Genomic DNA, 20,239 nt, shown 5'->3' on the forward strand with positions numbered 1-20,239 from the left:
AATCAGAGAATGAATGTGAAGCCTCCATTCCTTTTTAGAAACCATGTAGAACACTGTATTAAAAAGTGATTAATTTCCCCATCGTTGTAATTTTGTGACATTACAAGTTAAAACATTTACAACTTGCATATGATCGTTCACATCATTGTGCTCCCAAAACTGGCACAAATGTATTATTTCTGAACTAACTCTATAATGGCATAAAAGTGGCAATAATGAAAGCCTCTGTGTGTGTGTATATGTTTTGGACTTTTTTTTTTTTTTATTATTAATAAGGATGATTCCAGAAAACGGCCATTGAAATTCTCCTACATTGAGCACAGTGTGTTTCCAGACATGACCTCTACAGTTGTTCTTTTTCACTTATGTTGTATCATCATTACTATGAGCCATTCTCATATGTAGTTTTTACTCACATTTTTGTCACTCTCCTACATTGAACACAGTATGTTTCCAGGCATGACCTCTACAGTTTTTCTTTTTCACATATGTTGATATGGTGTTGTATCATCATTACTATGAGCCATTCTCATATGTAGTTTTTACTCACATTTTTGTCACATATTGTTGTGCCTTCTGGAGTATTTCATCTACTTGCAGTCACACACTAGTGCAGTATCAACTTTCACTTGCTTTACCAATGCTGTACGAAAGCTTGTACCATAAAGTTTTTGGAACTTTGGTATCTACTTAGTACTAAAATATTGGTTCTTGTGACATCCCTACTCATGCCTAGTCTTTTGTTTGTGTGAGGTTCCATGTTCTTCTCAGGTTTCAACATTTTTTCCCCCCTTTAATATCCCTAAAGAAGTGTGTCTTTGATTAACTAACGATTCTAAGACGACCATGTATGATTGTTAGTATATATGTGTACCTGAGCGGACCCTGTAATGTACTGGAGACCTAAGAGATATGTGTTCCCTTCTTGTGCCCATTTTTATTCTTGGTCCATGTGATCCTTAGTAGCTTTTCATAGGCTTCACAATATACTTACGTCTAACTTGCTTTTGCATGGGGGTTGGGATAAACATGGGGCCACAAACTGTAAGAGCTCAGAAAATGCATCAAAGAAGGCCCTTCTGAAAATAACCAAAAGACATGCAGAGAGAGAGAGAGAGAGAGAGAGAGAGAGAGAGAGAGAGAGAGAGAGAGAGAGAGAGAGAGAGAAAAACAAAATGGAAAACAAGGACCACTAGGAGGTGGGAGATCCCTTAACACATGGGGTTGCTTGCGAATAAACATACAGAGGAACCCATATACAACACAGAGAATGACTGCTAGGGGGGTCACCAGATATATTCAGTATGCTATACAGCAAGTGACCTAGCAGATATCAGTGAGGAGTAGAAAAATAGGCAAAAGTAGAAAAAAAATGGAAGAGGTGAGACAGAATACTTTAGTTTGGTACCTAGGAGGTTAGCAAGTAGGTGTGAAACACCCACACCACATAAAGGACAACACAACTACCTGTAATCAAAAGCACAGATTCAAATAAATACTCTGGTAATCAGGCTCCATGCTGTAGGACAATAATAATTTCTATGAGGAAGTCAAGAAGAAGCTTTCTGTTTACTAAAGACAACTGAGAATTGTGTCTGCCAGATTGTGTTCCCTAATCCCTGTTTTTGTTTTCTTTTTATACCTGTTTTAAAGATTTTTTATACATTTAATTATTTTTTTATATATCTAGTGTTCTATGTATGTATTATATTTGATATGTAAATCTATATCCTATCTATATCTTGATATGTCACCATGCCCGAGCGCTCCCTCTTGCTATTAAGGTCAAACCAGGAGTGCTCAGGAATGTTACATTATTAAATTTACTTTCTTTTAGATTATTTTCTACTTTTTTTATGATTTCTGGAGGTCTTATTGGGACTTGATTGGTGATGGAGAAATGGAATGTTTGAGAGATCAAATCAACTGAAACAGCTGATTCACAAAATGATTTGATCTTTTTGAACATTTTAAACAACACATCACAGTGGCATCTAGTGGTAGACAGTAATCAATAAACATTCTGATGACCACGCCTAGAGATACAGTTGGGCAATGGAAGGAACACTTTGAGGACCTCCTAAATCCTACTGACATGCCTTTCTTAAAGGAAGAAGAGTCAGGGGATTCAGATGGGTACTCTTTGGTTGCAAGGCCCTGGGGTGTGGATGATGGTCACCTGGAGTTCCTGAAGGCTCTGGATGTTGTTAGGCTTTCTTGGAGGACATACCTTTTAACATTGCATGGAAGTGTGAGAAAGTGAACCTGGATTGGCAAACTGGGGAGGTGGTCCCCATTTTTAAGAGGAGGGACTGAAGGATATGCTTCAGCTATGGGGTGGGGAAATCACACTACTCAGCCTCTCTGGGAAGGTCTATGCCAGGGTGCTAGACAAGAAGGTCTCTCTGGTAGTTGAACCTCAGATTCAGGAGGAACAATGCAGATTTTGCCTGGTCGCACAACACTGGAGTAACCCTTTACCATCACGGGAATGTTGGAGGGTTCTTTGTGAATGTGGGGAACCAGGCTTGCTGTTATGGGCTATTCACTCCCTGAACAACCACAGGGAGAGCTTTTTTTGCATTGCTGACAGTATGTCAGACTTGTTCTTGGCAGGTGTGCGACTCCACCAGGGCTTCCCTTTGTCACAAATCTTGTGTATAATGTTTATGGAAAGAATTTCTAGTTGCAGACAAGGAGTGAAGATGGTTCAGTTCACTGACCTTATAATCGCATCTCTGCTTTTTGCAGATGAAGATGTCCTGTTGGATTCATTGGATGGTGACCTCAGGGGTGCACCAGTGTGGTTTGCAGCTAAACGTAGAGTAGTTTTGATGAGTATCAGCACCCCAAACTCTGAACTCACCATTCTCAGCTGGAAAAGGGAAGAGTGCTCTCTTCCAGGTTAAGCTTCCATGTCAATTGGAAGAGTTTAAGTATCTTGGGGTCTTGTTAAGAGTGAAGGAAGGAGGGACTAAAAGATTGACAGGTAGATCGCAGCAGCATCGGAAGACAGGCAGACATTTTATCAGTCACCCATGGTGGAGAGAAAAATTAGCCAAAAGGCAAAGCCCTTGTTCCTACCCAAACCTATGGCCACAAGCTTTGGGCAGTGACTGAAAGAACTATATTGGGGATACAAGTGGTAAAAATTAGATTATTTCTCAGGGTGTCTGGGCTCAGTCTTTAAGATAGGGTTAGAAGTACAGACGTCCTGGAGGAACTTTAAGTAGAGCTATTGTTAATCCAAATTGAAATTAGCCAGTTAAGGTGGTTTGGGCATCTGATTATTATTAAACCAGAGATTACATTTAAGGATTTCCTTACAGACTGCACAGTTCTTGGCAGAGACCTTTGCCACTTTTGACTGGTGAGCTGAATGCAGCTGCACTTCCACTGGAAATGATGTTTTTGACCACTAAATAAAATGCATTACATCTTGATTAGCTTAAGGTCTACTCTAAACTTTGTAAAATTATTAGATTTAGAACAAAATTAATCCATAAAGTAAGGTCTCAATAGCACACATGCATAGGTTTCTAAAATGGAACTGTTCAAGAAGGTACCCTAGTTAATAAGGAGCTAACACAGACTATTTTGATTGCTTAGATAGAAAAGTTAAAAGGTTCACCTGAAAAACAAGAGAGAATTGTATTTACCTGATGCACGACCTTATAACATTTCAAAAAATACTTGAATGATTATGTGTATCAGACAATATCAGATGGTCTAATTTTCCCAAACATAACTTAACCTGAAGGATGATTTGCACAGTTTGGCCCCACTTGTTCACTCTTTTACAATCAGTTTAAGACGCATTGAGAAACTATAGCACCAGTAGCTTTGTGCTGGCAACTTTACTTAAGTACTTCTGCACAAACTGAACAGAATGGATTTTATGCTTCTGACTCGAACAAAAGTCACCACGTTAACCAGGTGCCTGTCCAGTCTGGCTTTCTGGAAATGGTAGACTGTTCCTATACTGCTGAATTGCCAAAAAAGGTTACAATACACATAATTTGCATGCGTGTGTGCACACATTACTTTAATGATAACCATCCATCCATTTTTCACCTTTTTTTCTTGTTTGGGTCACAAGGATAACCTAGCAGTTATGTTTAAAAAAATAATTATTGTGGCTACTTTTAATAGTCAAAGAATTTTAGTGTAATTTAATCACCTTTAAAATTGTTTTTTTGAAATTAATAGAATTTAAGGTCCTGATTCTTTTTATAGTTATTCTCTGTACTATGCTTGAAAAAACTGTTTCTTTGTTTGTAGACTTAGAGGTCTCATGAAGGATAGAAGGAATCACTGTAAAATAATAAAGAGATTTTGTGAGTGGCAGTGAAAGGGATGACAAATAGTAAAGCGAATTTTGTAAGTTTTGTCGTGCTGCTTTTAAAGTTTAAATATTTTCAGGAGCTAAGAGTGAAGTAACCCTAGTTCTCCCATTGTATGTCACTGGTGCCTCTGTAATAACATGTAACACCTTCAAAGACAAAAGACACAAATTGGGCTACTGTGTCATTTCATATCGTTAAATATTACTGTATATCAGCTGAGGATTGACTTACTGTTAGTTGAATCACATTGATATTAACAAATGTGAAAATGGTTGAAGAACTTGAGTATGCATTCAGTTTGCAGCCAAATTATTATTATTTTTAAGAAGGCTCTTTTGTTTTCAAAACAAATGACAGATTATGATTTAAAGATTCCAAGATTTCAACATTCTGCTACACAGTTATGAAATAAAAATTCAACACTCTATACGGTAACTTCAATTCTCTGGTTCAGTGGTCCTCAAACTCAGGCCTGCGGTACCCCTGTGGTTGTAGGTGTTTGTTCCATCCAGTTTCACAAGCTTTGAGTCATTTACTGTTACTTTTGTCTTCTTCACTTTCACCTTCCACAGAATCTGACATAAAGAAACTACTCCACAATTATCCAACATGCCTTGTTTTATGTGGACGGTGGGGGGGGGGGTGTCAGGGGTGAATTAAAACAGATATCTTTCAGGTGTCCGTTATCTTTGCTCTCCCCATGGAACAAAAGACAATGGGCAATGCAGTTACCATATTCCTTTCTTCTGATTGGTTTCCATCTGGCTAGCTGCAAGGGTTGTCATGACTACAGGGTAAACAATGCAGCTTTGTAAAAGGAGTTCTGCTATCAGGCACTTGCAGTTCCTAGCTGAATGAAACATTTATGATCTCTCTGAACACATCTGTTGTGCAACAGGTTTGCAGGGGGTATGTGTGGACTGTGAAAAAAAGCAGGATGGATGAATGAGAAGATTGGCAATTGCAGCACCAGATCATATCCTCAGATAACAGAATACAATGCATGTTTAGTTTGCCAATTAAATTTGTTACTAGACCAGATTGCCCCTGCATTTACAGCTGCAAATGTGTTCTGTTTCACTCAGCAACAGTGAATAACTTAAAAGCACACACAGTCAGGCATATTGTCAATCAATTAGTTATTCAATAGTACTTAATGGACATAAATAAATAATAAAAAAACTAACATAAAAGAACATTTAGAATTGCTACAGTTATGAATGTTCAGATGCTGTTCAATCATTAAGAGCCAGAAAATGGCATTTTAGTCTGTTTAGCAATTGAAGACACATTCCTGGATTATTGTGTGGCATTAGTCTTATTAAGCAGTTTGATAAGTTGGATGATGAAGCTCCTTTTCCTTCAAGTTCTCCTTAGTTTTGGAGCTGCGCGTGTCCTGTCAGATGGCACGTATCCTCTTTTACAGTCTTGGCCTATGATTCTCTCATGCATCACTATCCACGGGGAAGAGGCCCCAGAATGCTTAGTGCTGCCAACATGCTTAGCCAGGAACGAGAAGATAAATACCAGATGATCCCTGTGTGACAAATGTACAAATTGTGTAGAATACTGGGATGTACACACACACACTTTTACTTGTTTGCTGGGATGCTGACCCTTCCTGTCCACCTGCTAAGTGTTTTACCTTATAGTAGCAAGTAGATGTTATGTCTGGAGATTAGCTATATGCTTTTCTTAATAATGATTCATCAAATCCTTAACAACATCTGTCTGATATAAATTCCATTCTACCAGTCTATAATAAGCACCAGAATCCTGCAATGCAGAGTAAAAAGCAACGCAATATAAATTTACTTACAACAATTAGATTGTTTAATGACAAAGATTGGCCAATAAAAGTTCTAACATATCTTATGTTAAATGTAAAGTTTTCTTTCTTCCTCTTATATTTTGTGCTATTAAAATGGAATGTACAAAACCAATTGCATTACCCTTTTGGGAGAGCACCAACTAAAAGCAGACACCACATGAGAAAAAAATGACTCTAAAATAATGTTGTCGTTTATCTTTATCATTGCTGAAAGGGGAATTGAACACTCACTCCACTCAAATCAAATGTTATTTGTCACATACATTTATTAACAGTACAATATGTAGTTGCTGAACTCCAAGACTTTGCATTAGAAAAGTATTTAAAAAAACTCATCTCTATACATATTAACAGATATCAGTATAAACAATGACATCATTATATTTGTATTCTTATATTAGTATTTCCACCACAATTCTAGCATTTTTAGATATCAGTCTTTCTATCAGATTTTCAGGACTTAAAACCTCCGTCTTCTCCACAGCTCCACCCATCCTTGGCATACTAAAAACTCTAAAACTCTTTCACAGTTCTTTATACTCTGCCACATCTGCAGTGATGAGGATGACTTTTGTAATGAAGCACCTAGAATGAGTGGACCCTTTATTTTTTTTTAATGCCATTTGTGTAATGATCACTTAATGTTTGAGATCAGTGGAAGAGACTGATGTGAAAACAAAGTAGCAGAGGTAAAAAGGCACAACAAAAGAATCATCAGACAGAAGCTAAGGTCAAACACTTAGTGACAAGGATTTGCAAACCTGAACTTAGGATAAAACAAACTCATGGTTATAAACAACTGCTTGCACAAAACCAGAACAATTCTACTGAAGTTTGTCCATCTTAGGAAGACTGCTTTTAAGACAGAAGTCTTTCCTTTATTTTTATAAAGAGTTTAGTAGTACTTGGTAATCAGTCTGATTTTAAATAGCCAACTGCCATTGTATTTAACTTTAAACAAAGACCACAACTGAAATGCTTAGCTGCAGCTGAAAAAAAAAAAAAAAAAAAAAAAAAAAAAATGTAAAAAATAAATAATAGGTAAAAAAAAAAATCTACTAAACCTTGATAATTTGTCTTAGTCAAGATGAATTTTCTTGAATTTTGTATGTACTGTATATAGATAAACCTTCTAAATTTACTCTGTTAATTTATTTTTTCAAGTAACGAACAAAACAAAAACTAGTAATCCAACTTTTTAATAAACTTGGTAATAATTTTAAGTACAGTGCATCCGGAAAGTTTGCACAGCGCATCACTTTTTCCACATTTTGTTGTTACAGCCTTATTCCAAAATGGATTAAATTCATTTTTTTCCTCAGAATTCTACACACAACACCCCATAATGACAATGTGAAAAAAAGTTTACTTGAGATTTTTGCAAATTTATTAAAAATAAAAAAATTGAGAAAGCACATGTACATAAGTATTCGCAGCTTTGCCATGAAGCTCAAAATTGAGCTCAGGTGCATTCTATTTCCCCTGATCATACTTGAGAGGTTTCTGCAGCTTAATTGGAGTCCACCTGTGGTAAATTCAGTTGACTGGACATGATTTGGAAAGGCACACACCTGTCTATATAAGGTCCCACAGTTGACAGTTCATGTCAGAGCACAAACCAAGCATGAAGTCAAAGGAATTGTCTGTAGACCTCCGAGACAGGATTGTCTCGAGGCACAAATCTGGGGAAGGTTACAGAAAAATTTCTGCTGCTTTGAAGGTCCCAATGAGCACAGTTGCCTCCTTCATCTGTAAGTGGAAGAAGTTCGAACCATCAGGACTCTTCCTAGAGCTGGCCGGCCATCTAAACTGAGCGATCAGGGGAGAAGGGCCTTAGTCAGGGAGGTGACCAAGAACCCGATGGTCACTCTGTCAGAGCTCCAGAGGTCCTCTGTGGAGAGAGGAGAACCTTCTAGAAGGACAACCATCTCTGCAGCAATCCACCAATCAGGCCTGTATGGTAGAGTGGCCAGACGGAAGCCACTCCTTAGTAAAAGGCACATGGCAGCCCGCCTGGAGTTTGCCAAAAGGCACCTGAAGGACTCTCCGACCATGAGAAAGAAAATTCTCTGGTGTGATGAGACAACTCTTTGGTGTGAATGCCAGGCGTCACGTTTGGAGGAAACCAGGCACCGCTCATCACCAGGCCAATTCCATCCCTACAGTGAAGCATGGTGGTGGCAGCATCATGCTGTGGGGATGTTTTTCAGCGGCAGGGACTGGGAGACTAGTCAGGATAAAGGGAAAGATGACTGCAGCAATGTACAGAGACATCCTGGATGAAAACCTGCTCCAGAGTGCTCTTGACCTCAGACTGGGTCGACGGTTCATCTTTCAGCAGGACAACGACCCTAAGCACACAGCCAAGATATCAAAGGAGTGGCTTCAGGACAACTCTGTGAATGTCCTTGAGTGGCCCAGCCAGAGCCCAGACTTGAATCCGATTGAACATCTCTGGAGAGATCTTAAAATGGCTGTGCACCGACGCTTCCCATCCAACCTGATGGAGCTTGAGAGGTGCTGCAAAGAGGAATGGGCAAAACTGGCCAAGGATAGGTGTGCCAAGCTTGTGGCATCATATTCAAAAAGACCTGAGGCTATAATTGCTGCCAAAGGTGCATCGACAAAGTATTGAGCAAAGGCTGTGAATACTTATGTACATGTGATTTCTCAGTTTTTTTATTTTTAATAAATTTGCAAAAACCTCAAGTAAACTTTTTTCACGTTGTCATTATGGGGTGCTGTGTGTAGAATTCTGAGGAAAAAAATGAATTTAATCCATTTTGGAATAAGGCTGTAACATAACAAAATGTGGAAAAAGTGATGCGCTGTGAATACTTTCCGGATGCACTGTATGTCATCAAAAGCTTATCTTAAATAAAAAGCAAAAATCAATACTTTGTTAAACTTGAAATTTAACTTTAATGGTCATTCCATTTTAATTTAAGAAATGTTTTGATTTTGATGGAACTTGGTATATGAATTACACCCACCTTCGCAAAGCTCAAAAAATACTTTTTGTTTACTACAAAAACTTCCCCTTAAGTTATAGGTACTTTTCTTCTTTGCAGACAGCATAAAAATTAAACCTTAAGAGTGTCTGAGCTGTACCCTTTTTTCTTAAAAAGAAACATGACCGAATGAGTGTAAGTCACCCTAATTCAAGGTGTCATAAGATAGAAGTACATAATAAACAAGAATAGTTGCATCAGATATTTGAAATATTAAAATGTGTGTTTAATGTAAAAATTTTAAATCTATATATTCTCAATTGTAATAGAAATGTATCATTTATCTCCCTCTGACAGAGGTCCATAGATGGCTAGATTTCTAGTAAATGAACAAAAATAACATCATGTTCATAAACACAGATCTTAAAATAGTCTAAACAATACCCCATATGCTTATGCTTGAAATGTATCATTTTTATATGATAAAATAGGGTGCTAGGACCATTGATAAAGAATCAGACATCACAAATATTACCATATTCGTAATCAGCAATCTCAAAACAACATAAAACTACACTCCACATGTCTATAGTACGGATATCCATTTTTTTTCAAACCTTTGTGAAAAGAAGCAACTTTGACCCCTTGTATCTCATTAGGGGGTGAAACCCTGGGGCTGGTTGATGTGGCTTGCACAACTTCAAATCCTGCTGATCATTCTTGCTGAAGATACCTATTTGTTTACTCTTTATCAAAAGGGTGGAATTTCCTCCACAAAATATGGTCCAAAAGTGGCCTATAAATGAGGATTGTTTTAGGTCTAGAGGGCAGAAAATAGGAGGGAACTCCAAAAAAGCTTGACATCTTGCGTAACTAGACATCAAGATAAGTCAAATGGTATATCATGGTGGGGATTTGCTCTTACTGCTGAATCTGGAGATGCCAGACAAATGAAGAAAAAAAAAACTGAGATTTCAAAGTGTTCATAAGTAATTTTTATGAATGCAATAAAACAACAAAGGGCTTTAAGTAACACCCCACTTTTTTTCTTAATATATACTTGCGAGTATTACCTACATACTACTACTGTTACTTGGTTCCTTTCAGGAGATAACTACCCCAAGCGTTTTTAAAAATATGCAATTTGAGAACTTCAAAAAAAGGCATGTTGGGGAAGAGCTGACATTTTTTCACTTAATTAGAAAGGAAGTACTACTTACCCTTTAACAAATACACAGTTATTTGTGAGTTCAGGAGCCAAGACAGACGTGGAAAAATTCACTGAAACATCACACTAATCTCACTTTGTTTTAATCCTTTTATTTAATAAAACTGCCTAAACTGTAAATATGAAAAAAAATTACTGCTAATAAGAAAATACTCAGGTTTTTTTTTTTGTAGTTATTTTTCAGTATGTTGAATATATCAATATTACTACAACGGTTTACTTAGATACATTTGCTTGATGCATTTTTTTAAACTACGCCATCTTGTTTCCAGTGCAGTTTTATTTCTACAATTTATCACCTTGGGACACATCAAAAGCTTGAGTAAATTTGATCCAATCCAAAGTTCCATTCACATTTAGACTTTTTACAATTTCAAAAAGGTGACCTTTAAGCTATAAATGTGAAAGTTGTTAGTCATGTGATGCTTTACTGAAACATACAACAAAAGAGAGACATATAAAGGAAGAAGCAAAAAGGCCTCCATGTATGGGGCTTTGGAAGGTGATTGTCATTTTGATGTACTAAGTAACTTAATATGGATAAAAAAAGTAATTTTACTGCTACCAATATACATAGAAATTATTAGTAAGTTTATGATCCCAGAACTGTTTATCAAAATGATTTATTTTGTGAAAGCAGTCATAAATGGCATGGTTGTAGAATGGGGAGGACAGTTGCCTCACAATGCTTGGAGTCAAGATTCAGTTCCAGATAAGGGTGTCCTCTGTGCACATTCTTCCCCTGTGTTTTTGTTGGTTTTGTCCCAACAAGCTTTTCCTACAGTCTAAAACAACAAGCCGTCAGGTCAATTGGTAACTCTAAACTGCCCTGGTGTCCGATTGCATTTATATGAACTCAGTGTTGAACTCATTCCTGCTTTGTTTCATTTGCTACTAGCTCATGATACCTGTGACCTTGAGTCAAGTAAACAGTCTGCATAGGAGTCTTACTAAACATCTGTACTACATACTTACTATAAACCCTTAACGAGAGGTATACTGTTTATTAAGGGTTTTCGCCATCATATATGTTACATAAAGTAAAATTCTCAAATATGTTTAATACAATTCAGAGTCCTAGGGAGCAGAAGCCTTTCCTGTTGCTATCAGGTGCACTTGGAGGGCTCACTGACAAACACACACAGACAGAGAGACACACACACACACACACACACACACACACAGTCACACCAGGCCAATTTAACATTGCTATTTCATGGATGTGGGAGGAAAGCTGAAGGAAAATCCAGCAAATAAGTGCACAATTCAGACTCCACATACTGGATCTGTATTAATACTGTGCCAAGTATTAATATATATTTGTACATTGGCAAAATGACATTTGCAATATTGTAAGGTCCAAGGCTATGCCACAAAGCCATTTGCAAAATTGTAAGGTCCAAGGCTATGCCACAAAGCCAGTTTCTCTCATTAAAATTGATATAAGGACATTTTAGCAACACAGGAAAAGTTTGATGATATCCTTGGAGATCCTAGAGAAAAAAAAAAAAAAGTGTGTGTGTGGAATTCCCCCTTGATATGTCCTCACAGGTGGCGCAGTGGTAGTGCTTCTGCTTTGCAGTAAGGAGACTGTGGAAGATTGTGGGTTCGCTTCCCAGTTCCTCCCTGTGTGGACAGCGCTTTGAGTACTGAGAAAAGCGTTATATAAATGTAATGAATTATTATTATTATTATTATTTCCTCCATTTTCCAAGGTCTTTTCCAAAACCAAACTGGTGATTTTTGCTTTGCCTAGCATAGTCATGTGTATAATCACCTTCACCACAACTCTACAAACATTTAACTCGCAGCACACAATATGCTTAATGGACGTTTTTATATGCATTTTGAAGTGAGAATTTTAAAAACACCTCTCACATGGCATACTCCGTAGTTTAATATTTATACATATGAATAAGATCTTGGTGAGTGGTTTCTAAATGGGTGGGCCCAGATGTACCCATAGGTACAGCTTGCCTCATTACCTGGCCATCAAAGCATTCTATCCTTCATGGTGATGGGTTCAAAAAAGGCTGCAATGAACAATAATACAACTCAAAAATCATGAGATATTTAATAATGCCTTTTTTATGTTTACTTTTCATATCAAACAATATAATATAGTAAGTATAATAAAAAAAGAAGTATACACAATAACATAAATATTCAATTCACTAGAAATTAAATCTTGCACATACATCCATTATTAAAACATCAGTCTTTACTAACTTTTCCCATGGTAGGCTATAACAATTCTTATGTAAATTTATCAATGCTTTCCATGTAGATGGAAACCACACTTGTTTCATCCTATTACATGTTAAGCACGCTGCCACAATGAAAAAGTGGTCTGTTCCACTACCTCACAGCTTCAGTAATGAGAGTTAAAATCCTGACTCAATAACAGATTGTGAAAATTGTCCCAATGCTCACCTCAGCTCTCTCTGGGTGGTCCAATTTCCTTCCACACCCCAAAGATGTGCATGTTGGGCTACTTGAAACGCTTAGCATTTAACTTTGTTTGTGGCATACCTTGCAATAGACAATCATCCAATTCAGGGTCAGTTTTTTGCCAAAGCAGGCTTATTAATAAACAAGTATTTAAATAAATGAATGGACAGGAAGCATCCTAAGGGATGAAAAGACGAGAACATCTAATAGTAATTTATGTAATAGTGAAGTAATCCATGACAGATCACACAACTATGCTGTCTCTAATGTTGCTCGAAATATACTATGATGATTAATGCCAGAAGTGTTTAAACACTGGTTAATACCAGTTGTTTTCACTGGCCAGTAATATAATCATTGATATCAAGCACAGCAATTAAGATCAACATTCTTACAGTTTTCCCTTTAAAATTACTACAATTTATACGTATTACTGATCTGCCAACCTGGTTTGAATAAATCAGTGTCACTGGTATGGCTCTAGTTTAACTGTTTCAGGAAAGGATTCACATGAAAATCTGGAAGGGGCCAAGTCTCTGACCGGATAGCTAACTCGGAACATCTGTTTATCCACAGAAACCCAGAAACACCACACCAGAAAATTTCTGATCAAGATTATAGTCCTTAAACATCCACAATACAAATTATATGAAGAGCTCACTCTTTGCGATGTAACCAGAGTATAATGATGTCCAAGAATCTTTTGGGGTAGTGAGGGCAGGGAGACAATCTTTATAATATATACCTAACTGCACTGCATTCTTAAGTTTTAACTGATTGACAATTCTAATGTTCTATTTTTTCTTTCCTCTTTTTCATAATGAAGAGGGCAATATGGTAAGCATTGCAAAGATGCAAATCTTTTCAAGGAACCCTCCTTACATTGGAGATAAAGCAGAGAGGAACCTTGTGTGTAACCCTTATGTTTGATCATTCATTTTCTAATCTGCTCCATGTCATCATGCCTGCCTTGGAAGTACCATGGACAGGACATAAGTACATTAGAGTTTAACGTGTATGGGTATGCCCTCTAAAGTGGTCAGATATATGTTTGGAATGTTGAAGGAAAGTTTGACTACTCAGAGAAACTCCCATATAAATGGAGAGAACATGCAAACTGTACTGGTACTGCCTGAACTGTGGTTCAAAGAAGAATCACTAACAACTGCAATTTTGAATAGTCCTGCATCCCCTCTTTTTAACTTTTTTTGTAAACATACACAAGTCAATTGTACTTCCAATTTTTCCATTCAAGAATTCTCTCTTACTCGTTACATGGGTGTTGTTTATTAGGTGGTCCCAGAAGGGTTCATAGATTCTAGGTGCTTCACAGTCATATTTGGTTTCACAGAGCACAAAGTTCTACACAATATGAATTATAGAACAGAGTAAAAAACAAAAGAGAAAAAACAACAACATGCAAACAATACCTATGCAACTAACAGCTACTCAGCTCTTCCCCCTTGCATACTATAACTGTAATACTGGTTATAACTCTGAGATCTGAAAGCATCTAGCTAACCTTTAAGACAGTGAACTTGCTTTCCAAAGAATATTGACACAGGTAAACAAAGTTGCACCACGCAAATGCTTAACTTATGATTTCTGATGAATGTTTGGTTTTAGTTTATCACATGGCTTCTTTTCAAATAAATTAACCAACAGTTCTTAGGCCTGTGGTCAAGATCAATTGAAACACATGGACAACAGCAGTCAAGTATAACCTAATTTAATCTAAATTCCACTGTCCGTTTATTTACAACGTATGCCATGAATGCAGTCTACTAGCCTAATGCCTTATGGATTCAGAACCACCTTTGTTAAATGTAGCATGACATTAAAACATTACTCAAGCTAATATCTGTATAGAAAAAGGAGATTTACATTTTGGATTGAAGTGCTAAGTGTACGTCCTGCACTTGGAGACTATGGGTGCAGTGCCTAACAGGGCACCAGATGGTCTTAAAAGAGGATTTTCACATGCAGAAGGAGTGACACGGGTTCTGCAAAGGACCAGGGGTCTCACTCATAAAAATGTACGTAGAATGATCCAGATCTGAAGGTATGAGGATTTCCTAAAAGTTCCTATGAATGATTTATAAAATATTCCTAAGTATGAATACGTTTCCAAATCCTTCCCGTTCACTGCCAGTTTATAAATCACAAATCATCTTAAAATTTGCACACATGAGCAAGGGTATCATAACCAAAAGAATACCCTAAAATATTATTATATGAAAGGACATAGTGCCAAAAAAGGCAAAAGATCATCCATCTGCAGCAATGTAAAGACAACTCTGAGATGCTGGCCTTAGAGGTAAAGTTTCCAAGAAAAAGCCATATCTGCAACTGGCAAATAAAAAGAAAAGACTAAAATGGTGAAATGTTTGGCATCACTCAGAATGTCCGATGTCTATGCTCTTTTGACAATTTTTACCTTTTCTTTTCACTGTTGCAGATGATACTGGTATTTGTCACATACTATTTAAGTAAGCAGTCAACTGAGGACCTATAAGGTGTCAGTTTCTCAAACTACAGATTCTGATAAATGGATCTTCTTGTGCACATAGTGCAATTGTGTATCTTGGACTTCTGCTTCTTCTGTCCTGGTTAGATGCAGTTTGCTCTCTTCTCTCAAGACAATAGTAGACATCTTTGTAGGAAATGTTTGGTTTCGTGGCAATCTTTATATGGAATAAGCTTCAGTTTGCAAAGTAACAATAGACTAATGTGTGTCTTGAAAAAGCTCAAGCATTCTGGCCCTTTTAACCCAGGACTGAACTTTAGGAATGCCACTATATTGAAACCCAAAGAAAAACGTTACTTGCTGTTAGTGAATGGAACAACAGGTTTCACCTATGCTAACTCAATTGACTAAAAATTTTAAGTCAACCTAGTGGTACTTTAATTAAAAGAAATTTATAAATTTCTATTGAAAACATGTCAATTTTTGGATGATTCTGCACCTTTGGGCGCTAGTGTATATAGTGAACACATTATATTAATTATTGTGAGACACTGCCAGAGCAGTCAGGTGAATGTTACATTGTATACCCAAGTGATGTATGAAAAAATAAACAAAGAGAGTTGGTATTTTGGAATAGTTTGCAGCAAAAAAATCAATGAAATATATTTTAGTATTGTGTATTTTATTTAATAGAATTCAACAATCCTTCTATTGCTTTGGCTCAAAAGTCTTTCTGGATTGCCTTTGTGCCAGCCTATAACAGTACAGTATATTAAAATCATTCTTATTTTAATTATCAGTTTTTTCTTTAGGTTTTAAGGTTTAGCAGTGCCTATAAATATTGTACTGCAATACAGAGTAAGTCTCCAATTCCATTTGTGGGCATCAAAATGAATCTATGTACATAGATAAAAATTAATGCACTTATTTTCCCTTTTGTGTGAATAAAAGAACATTATCACATTAACTTCTGATGTTGTACACAAATTTCCACGCTATAAAAAAATCATAGGATTTAGGATCAAATCTGTTATTTCAATTGTTTTATTAAATGAGAACTCTTTATTCCTGAGCAGGTCTTTTGTGTCTGTGAATATGGCATACATTTGTATTGTTGATTTTCAAAATGATCACAAACTACAGAATATCCTCTAGATGCAGGATGGTTGTAGTCTGGGCCTTTTACTATTTGCATTTGCTCAATAAGAGTTTTATTATACCATAAGTTCAGTCGATGCTGGGGAGCTAGACAGTAAAGTTGTTATTTACTGCCAAACACTAAGCATTAAAGGAAGTTAATTCAAGGTGATTTTTTGGTTCAACTGAAATCACACTTTATTTGCACATGTTTTAGTAATTTCCTTAGGAAAGACCTTATAACACAGCAAGTGTTTGGAAGGGGTCCACTGCTTCAGGAAGGGTGACATTTGTACAGTTTCCAAATGATATCCTTCTTGTCTCATCTGACTTTTACTTTTGACTTGCTCTTCTGCGATTGTTCACTGGATGGAGTCAGTACTTCAAAATTAGAGTCACTTTTATATTATATTATATATATATATATATATATATATATATATATATATATATATAAATAAATAAATGGAGTGGGGACAGTGTTGTGGAGTTTGTATTAACAAATATCTCAAATTATAATGTTCTTGTACAAAAACAAAAGTGCAATACTGGTATATATTCATCCTTGCAAGCTCTTCTACAATTACTGCATGTTTCTAGAGTTCCTCATACTGTAACTGTACATCTCGCCACTTTCTTTACAACTGGAAACTTTTGTAGATGTAAACTCCCTCTCCACACACCATATGTTCTGCATGCTAAATAGTACCATATTAGCATCTCACATTTACTTTATTCTATAGGGAGAAAAAACAGTTTCCAGGATGTAATCCACCAATTAGACAACAGATAAATTATACCATCCCACACTTACACAGACTTTCAATCTCAAATTTTAATGCAAAAACTTTGATACAGAAGTTAAGCAACTTTAATACAATGAACTCTCTACAAGGCAGCAATACTGTATAGAGAGACAGATACTTTAAAGAAAGTTTTGCCTCATATAAAATGTAATAACTATTTAATTATTACATTTGCATTTAGTGCTTTCAAGAATATACTTTTAATTATATTATTTAAAACAAATAAATTTTTTATAACACGGTCTTGGAAAGACTACTGGTGCAATAGTTGTATTAAAATCGCAGTCATTTAGAAGTTCAATAAAACAATTAAACAATTAGTTTTACAAAACATGCATTTTCTTTGTTTTTTTACTTTCTTCTATAAGCATTCTTAAGTCTCCCTTGTGCTGCTTGTATTTAGCCATGTCACACTGAGACAATGTATCAAAAGGTTAGCCTTTAGCTGTTATACATATATTACGGATAAAGCCCGAAAAGTTGAAAAAGACCTGGATAAACCACAGAATACCTGTGTAAAGCAGGAATAAAATGAGTCAGTCAGTCAGTCAGTCAGTCAGTCAGACAGACAGACAGACAGACAGACAGACCAAAAGATAGAAATAAACACATTTAGAAAATAGTACCATAAATTACCCCATGCACTTTACTGTAGCTTTTCCTCCTGTACATTCTGCAACCACTTTATATCTTTGGTACATCATAACGTATATTCTCTTCTTCTGTACAGAATCCATGACATTTTCATTCTTAATTCTCATTAATAATCACACTTTCCCTCATATTTTATTAAATCTTTCAGCAATAGAACACTATCTCCATGTTTTCTTCCTCTCAGATCTTTGAGAGATGTCTTACCTGGGATTATGCTCCAAAAGAAGTCTTAGTGAGGCAAGGTCTCCTTTGGCTGCAGCATAGTGGACAGGAAGGGCTCCAGTGTCTGTCACAGCATTGGGGTCCCCTTCCCCACTCCTTAGGAGCCAGTCTGTAATCTCATGATGGCCAAAGCGGCCTGCAAGGTGTAATACTGTGGCCCCAGAGTTATCCCTATCCTGCAAATCAAAATTGGATTAGTATTAGCCTTTCATGGTTTTAAACCCAGCATATATATTCAGAAGAAGAATTTAAAGTACTTCTACAGGTTACAATTCCGTATAATGGTACTTAAGTAAGTGAATAAGAGTTACAATTTGATTTTGTGTGGAAAAAAAAAAAAATCAGTGTACTGTACAACTGGAATTTACAAAACCTAAAATAGTAGTTACAAGAGTATGTCATACTAAGGGAATGAATAGTATATTATAATATATTGGCAGACAGATCATTTGGCCATTCTACAGAAAAAGGCATCCCCACATCCTATAGATGGTCATGAAAGGTTGACTGGACACTCTAAAAGGGCATGAAATTAACAAATTTAAGTGTGCCCAGGCATATACTAGCACTATAGTTAGGGTTTTGCCTGATGTTACTGGGATAGGGATCCTGCCAGTGTAATTCCATGATTTCACTCAAAACACTCAGACAGTCATCTGATGAATCCTAAGCAACTTCATTTTTATGGTCCATTTTAGGAACACTGCAATTATAGCCTATGATGGATAGTGATGCTTGTAATGTAATTAACTTCAGACACATAGTTTATTTTTCACACAAGACAACATATTGCATAAAATTATTATATTGCAAAATAATTATTTCTAAAGCACCAAAAAATAAATAAACACCTCAACATTACATTTATTCCATGGTCATTTCTTTCAATTTTTGTTTTAAAAATGCTTTGGGCATGATTTTGCATCAGAGATAAAAGTTTCGGGGAGCTGACATATTTGTGAATAACATGACCACAAATCAAAGAGGTAAATTCTCAGTTATTAGTGTCTCTAAAAGTATTATTCATTCATTATTTTTTTCTGTTTCTGTATCCCTACTTATTGTTTAAACATAATCTTGTCTAGATATCTGCTACAATATTAACTTGCTTGGACTGTTGCTTAACACATGTATATCATGTTTGTTTTGTAATTAAGATGTATCCCAGAACAAATATTATTAGATACTAGCTGTGTTATCCGGCTTCGCCTAGGAAATTTCATAACATAATGGGCCTTAGTTATAGTGCTGTCAGTTAATCTGATATATCAAAAGTACTATGTAACTAAGTAGTTTTCTATATAAAATATATGTACATTTTCTTTATACCAAGGGCTAATATTATTGGCAGGCAGTATGTTGTAGTGGTTAAGGCTTTGGACCTAGGACATCAAACCCTGAGATTGTTGGTTCATATCCTGCTGGTGACACTATGTGACAGTGAGCAAGTCATTTCACCTGCTTGTACTCCAATTGAAAAACAAAAGAAATTTAACCAATTATATCTCATAAATTGTAAGTTGCCCTGGTGAAAGGCATCACTCAAATAATAAGTAATAATGTTATTAGGTCACTGGAGCGGATTACTCTTGAACATGTTATATACTATTGTCCATGAGTAAAAATTCCTCCATTAGGTCAAGTCCTAGTGACTTGGCTTTTGTTGATGGTCATTGCAAAACACAATTTTACAAGAAAGTGTATTCTTTTGAATAGTAAAGGGTAATCATTGGGAATAATCTGAAATTTGAAGATTTATTAATATCATTATTAGATTATTAATATTTAATTCATTTACGTCATTCACTCAAGTACAGTATTTCTTTTTGTGTTTTTACAAAATTGTATGTGGTCCCCCTTTAAAGTCTGAAGAAGTAAAAGTATAAGCAAAGCAAGGTTGGGCTTTTGCACATGTTTGTATGATGGTATAATGTTGATTGCGGCTATATTGTATGAGATAGACAAAAGGATCAGGGACTTAATGCTTTTAGTGTATTTAATTGAGAAATAGATCAGGGACTGGATGCAACAGACCAAGACCTTAAGCTTCTGAAACTCCTGACCCCCTCTTGATGTTACTGTGTTGCTCCTGGTTGGCATTAGACCTGATGACACCCAATTCTGAACTCCACTTCTCCCTCCCTCC

The 20,239-nt window shown here is 36.2% G+C and overlaps 1 protein-coding gene across 5 annotated transcripts in view; it reads right to left on the reverse strand.

Annotated features, from left to right (window-relative positions):
• espn (espin) overlaps window positions 1–20,239 on the reverse strand; it is a 142,295-nt gene that overhangs the window by 106,791 nt on the left and 15,265 nt on the right. For all 5 annotated transcript variants that reach the window (XR_007935644.1, XR_007935641.1, XR_007935642.1 and 2 more), the window contains exon 2: window positions 18,076–18,269. Coding sequence is in view for 1 of the 5 variants with exons in the window: in XM_051930880.1 (XP_051786840.1) it covers window positions 18,076–18,269 (194 nt within the window). In the remaining 4 variants the exon portion in view is untranslated. The remainder of the gene's footprint in view (window positions 1–18,075; window positions 18,270–20,239) is intronic.

The sequence above is a fragment of the Erpetoichthys calabaricus genome, chromosome 8 (genome assembly GCF_900747795.2).
Source record: "Erpetoichthys calabaricus chromosome 8, fErpCal1.3, whole genome shotgun sequence".
Classification (NCBI taxonomy): Eukaryota; Metazoa; Chordata; class Cladistia; order Polypteriformes; family Polypteridae; genus Erpetoichthys; species Erpetoichthys calabaricus.